Source organism: Alosa alosa, chromosome 17 (assembly GCF_017589495.1).
Source record: "Alosa alosa isolate M-15738 ecotype Scorff River chromosome 17, AALO_Geno_1.1, whole genome shotgun sequence".
In the NCBI taxonomy this organism is placed as follows: Eukaryota; Metazoa; Chordata; class Actinopteri; order Clupeiformes; family Clupeidae; genus Alosa; species Alosa alosa.
Window position 1 is genome coordinate 11,321,895 of NC_063205.1, and position 8,651 is coordinate 11,330,545.

At 45.2% G+C, this 8,651-nt stretch overlaps 1 protein-coding gene across 2 annotated transcripts in view; it reads left to right on the forward strand.

The window, feature by feature from the left end:
• The window catches only part of large1 (LARGE xylosyl- and glucuronyltransferase 1), a 65,451-nt gene extending 61,571 nt beyond the window's left edge, over positions 1-3,880 (forward strand). For both annotated transcript variants that reach the window (XM_048268574.1, XM_048268575.1), the window contains 4 exons: positions 744-1,022; positions 1,318-1,464; positions 2,507-2,702; positions 3,235-3,880. In XM_048268574.1, the coding sequence (XP_048124531.1) occupies positions 744-1,022; positions 1,318-1,464; positions 2,507-2,702; positions 3,235-3,432 (820 nt within the window). In that variant the 3' untranslated portion in view covers positions 3,433-3,880. The remainder of the gene's footprint in view (positions 1-743; positions 1,023-1,317; positions 1,465-2,506; positions 2,703-3,234) is intronic.
• Positions 3,881-8,651: the final 4,771 nt, after the last annotated feature.

The window sequence follows — 8,651 nt, forward strand, 5'->3', positions numbered from 1 at the left end:
ATTCACGTCACGCAGCTAAGCCGACCTGATTTTGCTTTCAGTGGCACCCCATTCTCTGTTAGGCAGTCTATTCCGTGTCCTGCCTCGGTGGTTGCCAGTCTCGGCCATTGGCTCACAGGTTGTAAATGTTAATCATAATTCTATTTGTTCAATGGCCTAAGTGAACGATAATAGCCAGTATTTCTAGTGGAGTGTAAATTTTGCTTTGGTAATGGTTGTGCATCCCAGTGCCCCTCCAGACCTCCGTGCCACAGTCGATAATGAATGTAGAGGCCATTACAATGGTAATGGCTTCTGTTTTTTAAGTTGTCAATAGTGACATTGGTTGTTAATCGGGGCGCTGGTGCAAAACTGGTCTGTGTTGCACAGTAATTGATTGGTACTTCTGAACAGTAATGCTGTCGGAAGTAATAGTAGTAGTGGCAGCAGTGGTGTTTTGGTTCTTCCAAATGAAGTTTTGGTTCTTCTTGAGCTTTTGAGAATTTTCAGCATTTACTCGTGTTGGTGTTGGCCTCATCTATTTACTATGAGCAGGTAGTTTACACAGGGCAAAATATGAGATGGCGATGCATGCCTTTTTTTTTTTTTAGCTTCTTGGACACTTGGATAAGAGATAGTGATGGACCTATGCTGAGTGAACTGGTCAAACACTGGGGGAATTCTGGGTTGTGATTATTGATGCAAAGTTGCAAAGTGTGTGTATGTGTACTTACTCTTTATATGTGTGTGTGTGTGTGCTATAGGCTCCAGATGCTGGAGGCCATCTGTAAGCACTGGGAGGGCCCCATCAGTCTGGCTCTCTACCTGTCGGACGCTGAGGCCCAGCAGTTCCTGCGCTACGCCCAGGGCTCCGAGGTGCTGATGAGCAGAAGCAACGTGGGCTACCACATCGTCTACAAGGAGGGCCAGTTCTACCCTGTCAACCTGCTGCGCAACGTGGCCATGAGGCAGGTCAACACGCCCTACATGTTCCTGTCCGACATCGACTTCCTGCCCATGTACGGCCTGTACGAGTATCTCAGGTGAGTGCCTCTGGCCCTATCCCAGATTCAGAGCATGACTCACAGGCCTTCTGATATCCGTTCAAATGCAAGCTCACTTCTCAAACTTCTCTGTCTCTCTCATCTATTCTTTTTCATCTATTTTTAGGGATTATCTTTTGTTTTAAAACTAGATTGAAAAGAGTGTTTTTTTTTTTTTTTGGCTGAAAGTCTTTCCCTTTGAGTCCACTGAGTTGTTGTGAGTGTTTGATCGTTTGGGGGTGGGGGTCTAGAAGAGGTCTGTGTGAAAACGCTCCTCTCATGCCTCCCCTACCAGGAAGTCTGTGGTGCAGTTGGACATGGCCAGCACCAAGAAGGCTCTAGTGGTGCCGGCGTTCGAGACGCTCCGCTACCGTCTGTCTTACCCCAAATCCAAAGCTGAGCTTCTGTCCCAGCTGGACATGGGCACTCTCTTCACCTTCAGGTAAAAGCCAGACATTCTCTCTCTTTCTTTCTTTCCCTCTCTCTTAGTCTCTTGCTCTTTCTCTTTTTCTCTCTCTCTCTCCATTTCTCTGACACATTTGTTCCATGTGACTCTTCTCACACTTTTGCTGCTGAACATGAATGCACATACTGTATCAAGGACGGGCGCATAAAAGCTTGAACGAAAGTGGCACAGACCATAGAGCTCTACAGGGCCATCCATTATGTCAGGGAGAGGAAAACATTTGTATAATATAAGAAAAAAGTTACTTCTCAAAAGTTTCAATGGCAAACGAAAGCTGCTTTTTTCAGTTTTTTCAGTTCATGGACACAATGTCCACAAGAAGTAGAACTTGTTCATAAGAATCCCAAAGGGCACTCTGTGAAGGATACTTGTAATAATGAAGTTTTCTTTCCTGTATATTTAAGGCCAAGTGCCAGCCAAGGGAATGTAATATTCTTCGGCTTATTAATATTCTTATGTTAATTTCTTGACACCGCAATTCCGCAGTATGAGGTAGTCCATAGTGCCAAATGTTACCTTTAGAACAAAAAAAAAATCTAATTGAATCGTCCCTCTAGTCCCGGACTAACATACCAGAGGCTCAACAGCTCAACTTTGTCAGACAGTGTCAGACGATATTCTACTAACTAATGCATAGCTTTCGGTTATGCCAAAATGAAGTCAAAACAGCAATCATCTTCATTAGTTAATCAGCATTAGATCTTTTTATGTGTTATTTCATTTGGGGCTTTTAGGCCTTTTAATCGGATAGAAGAGTGACAGAAAGAGAGTGGGAGAGAGAGATGAGGTGGGACCGGGAAATGACCGGGGCTGGACTTGGACCACGGTTTCCCGTGGGATGTGGACCCGTGTGTGGTATGGGATCTGTAGTCAGTCCACAATGTCATCCTATTTCACGAGGTGATCTCAATATAGGGCTGTCTTTTGCAGATTATGTTCCCAGTCTCTGAGCCCAGCTTCACCTGTTTGGCTGTTTGGGTGATGATGTCACTATCAGCTAGTCTTCATCTCCTCTTAGGTATCACGTGTGGACGAAAGGCCACGCCCCCACCAACTTTGCCAAATGGCGGACGGCCACCACGCCCTATCGCGTGCAGTGGGAGTCGGACTTTGAGCCGTACGTGATGGTGAGGAGGGACTCGCCGGAGTACGACCGACGATTCGTGGGCTTCGGCTGGAACAAGGTGGCCCACATCATGGAGCTGGACGCCCAGGTTAGGTGCCCACTGTTTGGGAACGGGCCCACCCAAGTTCTTGGCATTAATGCTGCTTCATTTCTTTGATCGCTTTGTTCTTTAGAAGGTTTTTGAATTCAAGAACTGGACCTTTGAAAATTACACAGTTGATGGTCATTACAGGTCATCGATGAGCTTGCATTTATGTTACGACTTAATACTACATAATTTGACTTTACACAGACTCTACCTTATGGACCCTTTCAACAATCAAAACAAAAACAATGCTTGAACGTTCTATTTGGGCCCCAATCTACTTCCTCTGCATTAAGATAACATATGGAATGTTAAAAAGGAAGTCTTGTGGGGCCAACTATGATGCTGATAATGGAACTCTCTTGAAAGGGTCTATACCAATGCACCATATGACTATTTGTGTACAGCTATACCATATATAACATCGCTGTGTCTGTCAAAGTTTTTTGTCAAGCGATTAATTTGCCCAAAACCATTGTAGCAGTTTACAGATACAGCTTATTCTAAATGTGCCTCTTTTTTGTCTCTGTCTTAGGAGTATGAATTCATTGTCCTGCCCAACGCCTACATGATCCACATGCCGCACGCGCCAAGTTTCGACATCACCAAGTTCCGTTCCAACAAGCAGTACCGCGTCTGCCTCAAGATGCTCAAGGAGGAGTTCCAGCAGAACATGTCTCGTCGCTATGGCTTCGCCGCGCTCAAGTACATGACGGCCGAGAACAACAGCTAGCCCTTCTGTCCGTCAAAACAAACCTAGCCACATACCCCCCCCCCCAACAAAGACCCTGGAGTAGAAAATAAAAGAGCCTTTGGAAAGGAGAGAATAGTCGTCCTTTAAAGGCGAGTTCATTCGCAAAGATCCTATTGAGCCATCGGAGCCCCTCCGACTGGTGTCCACCCCATTTCGCCTCCCTGTAGTAGGGCGAGACCAGCGTGACTCTTCAGGGGCCCTGTGCTCTGTGGGCAGTGTAGGCCGTCCAGGAGGAGTGCTATCCGTCCTCACCAAAGTGGTGTTGTCAGTGGAAAAGAAAATTGTTGAATGTGTCCTCTCAAAAAAGTATTGGTTGTCTTTTTTTTTTAACTTTTTTTTCTTTTGTGATATATATGTTTTTTGGTGGTCAAGTCAGAACAGAGGGGGAACTTGCTCACTGGACTAACATTTATTTACTGAGGGGGTCTGCAGGGGTAGAGGGGGTGGGGGGGGTGGGGGGGGGGGGTTGGTTTGTGTGGGTTGAAGAGAGATGACAGTCGGTGACGGATGGCAGTTGTTCCAGAGCGCGTCCATTCTCTGTGTGTCTGTGACCGCGAGGCCGGCACCACTGTGCGGACACCCAGCTGTTATTTGCTGGGATAAATGCAGCCATGCCTTCAAGAGAATGCCTGGCTCCCGCTAATGGAGAGCTCAGACCGAAGCCTTGAAAAGTCATTTTGCCTGCCTGTGTGTGTGTGTGTGTGTGTGTCTGTGTGTGTGTGTAAGCAAGAGGGCCAGAAAAAACAAAAAAAAAGCGCGCCTGTGCTCATTCATCTGGGCAATTTTCTGCTGCATTATTTGTTCACGCGGCCGCGAACGCAATTCCGAACATATGAGCGCAACAGAACCATTTATTTGACGGGTGGCCCAGGGTAAACAGAGAGAGAGAGAAGACACGGGCGGAAGAAACCAGAGGCAGAAGCCGACAAAATGATATCCCAAAAAGACACGGCCAGACAGGAGTGGGCATAATTAGTTTGGGGGAAATGGGCCACCGAGTCTCTTGTTTCGTGTTTACCACAAGGACTAGTTGTCAGATCAGACAACACAGCAGACAGAAATACTTCTACCACCTTGACTGACTTTCTTAAACTAAAAGTGTGGCTCATTTTGTGCGTTTTCATTTTAACCTTTGTTTTTAAAATCATTATGATTTTCCAACAACATGGATACATCATTTGGTCAATCTTAGAAGACATGTATTTGTCTCTACACCACTGGAACGCCGTCCTTTAAGATAACAATTTGAATGGATGTTACAGTACATGACACTTTCTCATGTATGACTATTACCTTTTTAAAAACAAAACAGAAATCAGTGTTATGTAATTGTATGTTTACAGATCTATCTCTTAACTAAAAAAAAGAGTAAACAGACCTGCACTAACTCCACAGTGGAGTGTGGAGATGAGAGAGTATCAAACATTGTTAAAGGGAATATTAACGGGTGCAGTGTTACTAATATTACAGAAGTGTCAAAGGCAGTGATTGAAATGTTGCTGTCTGTAGCACACAAGTCCACCTGAAGGTATAGTGGTTTTCTGTAGTCCACCTGAAGGTATAGCGTTTTTTTTGTAGTCGGACATGTGTGAGGTTGGTCTTTTGCTTTCTTCCCTCCACAGCTTAAAAACCCATTTCGGCTGAAGAGCTCCTAGATGAGCAAGCTTTGACTGGGGCTTGGGGGTTGGCCCAAGGGAAAGGGAGCTCCACTCGTTTTTTTGGTGTGGTCACACACCAGCTGCTTTTGTATGGCAACAGTGACCCACTATATAACAACAAGCAATCACATGGGCCATTGGACAGATTTCCATTTGGCACAGCTTTTTGAAAACTGGGATGGGAGAGCAAAAGCAGACCATCCAGGAACTCGTTTGTACGGATGCAGTCAGGCCACTGCTCACCACATGCCCCCCAACCAGAATTATGACATTAGCCTGTGCGTGACAGGAGATTAGAGGAGATGAGTGGCAGTGACCTCCGGCTCAAATGACCTCAAGCTGCCCTCAAACCTGGGTCGTCATGGAAACGCTGGACTGTATGTGGTGTTGGCCACCAGCATGCACCAGCGCTCCCCCGAATTCTGCATTTCATTTTGGATAAAAACGGGCCGACATACTGCATATAGGTGGCGTTTTTCTCAGGCCCCTCAACATGTTGATTTGAAATAAACACGTGTCCTTTGCCGAGTCACTCCTGACTGCTTGCATATTGGTGACATTTGACATTGTGCTGTTTGAGCTGGGGACACATAGTCGGCTCTTAGCTGGGTTTCGTGATAATGCAGCCTTTTAAAGAGATGATGTGCCGCTGTGCTGTGTTATGTAAATGGTATAATTATCTTCTGGAGGATAACCAATGGCCAAAGCCAAATTCCTTGTACACTGTATGTGTAACAGTATTTTGGCCAGTGAAGTTGGTTATGATTTAGTTGATTTGGGTTTATGCAAAGTTACAAATACACAGGAAGCCTGACATGTGTTCCTGGCAGAGGTCAGCACACTGCCACGTGCATGTCTTCCCTGGCTAGAGCTCCCAGTCCCAGGTGTTCATGGGCTAATGCATCAGGAAGAGCACACAGTATTATGGACAGGTGTGTCAAAATGTGTGTGTGTGCGTGTGAGAGAGTGTGCATATTTTGAGTTCTGTGCTGACAGGTGCAGTGTTAGTTGTTTTTGTTGTTGTCTATTAATAAAATGCTTACATACTTGGAGTAACACAGAATTATGAAATCATTCTAAAGGCAGGTTATAAATTGACACCAATTCAAAATAGCTAACGGTGTTCACAGCATCATGACATTTTTTTAAGTTGTTTGCGTTTTCTTTTTAATCATATAATGCATTGACATAATAGAACCCCTGTCGTTTCATTGTGCCTTTAAAATTGCCTGATTGATGTATGGGCAAAGAAAGCATTTTAAATTATAGACAATAACATACTGCACCTATAAGGTAGAGTGGTCAATTAGAGTGTGTGCGTGTGTTTATAAGTGGGCTTTGAATACAGGGAAGTGTGTGTGTGTGTATGTGTCTTTGTGTGTGCTGTTTGTCTGAACAGAGCTGAAAGATATGCTGCTACCTGAATTAAAATTGAGCAAAATAAGCCATGCAGTGCCTCCCTTGTGTTTTGTGTCCAGAATTTTCAAAAAGGTAGCAGCAGGAGTCACACATCTCCAAGGGGCTCAGCAAGATTGCACACATTCAGGCCTAACACCAGGTTAACACCAGAGTCCAGTCTCCCTGCAGTCCGCTGGCATCCAGCCTCATGCACAGCATCAGGTGGTGCACATGGGCACGTTATTAGTACATCCACAACCCAGACACTCCATCGGCAATCCATCAAACAAAAACTCCATGCTGCCCCTTTTTATCAGGTAAGCACAATGAGACCAAGGAAAAAAGAACGGATGAAAGGATAGACTATTAAAAAAAAAATCATTAAAGCAGAGGGGTGTTAATTAAATGTTTATATCTCATGCCCATTGTCATTGTTTTAAGTATGCCAGTGTGCGATATATCCCCCCTAGAGGGTGTTGGGCAGAACAGCGGGTCCTCTGCTTTTTCTCGCAAGGTAATTACACTATCACACACAATGGGGGCTACAGACACTGCAGAGGCTCTCCGCACCGACACCAGATAAGTGAACAGGAGGAGGTACAGGCCAGGGTTGGCAGTCGGCAGCCTCGCAAAATGGCTGAATGAGTGCTAATGATACGGGGCCTCTCCTTTCCTCCCTCTGTGTGTGTGTGTCTGTCCCTCCATCACTGCCATCTTATGTCCCTCATTCTTAATTGAGGTGGCCAGACATCATTTCTCTTATCAGGGGGCTTATTAAAAGTTTTATAGGAGAGGGAGGAGCTGTTCATTAATACAGTTTAAAGTTTAATGCGTAGGCTTGGGCATGGCTACGGTGGTGTACAAGGTGTAAGCTGATGGTTTGTGGTTCGATTAGACAGTTCTGGTCTTGCTTACTACAGCCCATGGTGTGTTAACACCCACAAACACACTCATCACACGGTCCAGATCAAAAGATACCATTCACTTACACTTGCACACGGCACAGATGGGGGGGTGTTAAAGAAGTTGCCAGACGGCTTCATTGTTTATAGACGTGTGTGTGCGTGCGTGGTGACGTGAGCACTACCAGAAGCTTCACTACAGGCAGTCCCCCATGCTGAGACCTCTACTATTCACTGCAGGCCAAAAACCTCGCCAACACTTCTCACTCCCAAAAATTCCCAAGGTTTGCAACACTGTATCAGTAAAGCTTAGAGCAACACCATGTAACAATTTGCCAATTTTGAAGCATGCTTTTATTAGGACACTATTTTTGGTATTGTCTGCGAATTTATTTTAATGGCATATTGTTATATGGAGGACAAACAAACATGTCATTGCCAGCAGCCATTCATGGTATGCACTATATGTTTTGAAACACACTGCAAAAATGAAAGCAAACCCTTCAAAGCATGACATTGTTGAATATATTGCTAAATGACACAAATTGGGATGTTTCTAGCAGTGAACTAATGAGGTTCCAAGGTTTTGTAAAATATAAATCAGGTTTCAAGGCCAAGTATACTTGCGTATACAAGGAATTTGGTCTCTGCATTTATCCCATCCATGAATTAGTGAACACACAGTGAGGTATAAGTATAAGTATATATACTTTTTTGATCCCGTGAGGGAAATTTGGTCTCTGCATTTAACCCAATCAGTGAATTAGTGAAACACACACAGCACACAGTGAACACACTGAGGTGAAGCACACACTAATCCCGGCGCAGTGAGCTGCCTGCTACAGTGGCGGCACTCGGGGAGCAGTGAGGGGTTAGGTGCCTTGCTCAAAGGCACTTCAGCCGCAGCCCACTGGTCGGGGCTCACTGTGGTGAAGCACACTAACCCGGAGCAGTGAGCTGCCTTGCTCTCGGAGGCGCTCGGGGAGCAGTGAGGGGTTAGGTGCCTTGCTCAAAGGCACTTCAGCCGTTCCTACTTGTCCGGGATCGAACCAGCAACCCTTCGATTACAAGCCCAAAGCCCTAACTAGTAGGCCATGACTGCCCACATTGTAGGTTTTTAGGTAGCAATCTTACTCCAAAACTTGCATAGTGATGCTTCAAATATATTTTGGTTTTTGACACATTTGGCAATCGTCCTAACAGTGCCAATGTTCTGTTAACAGTTCATCATGGACATTAA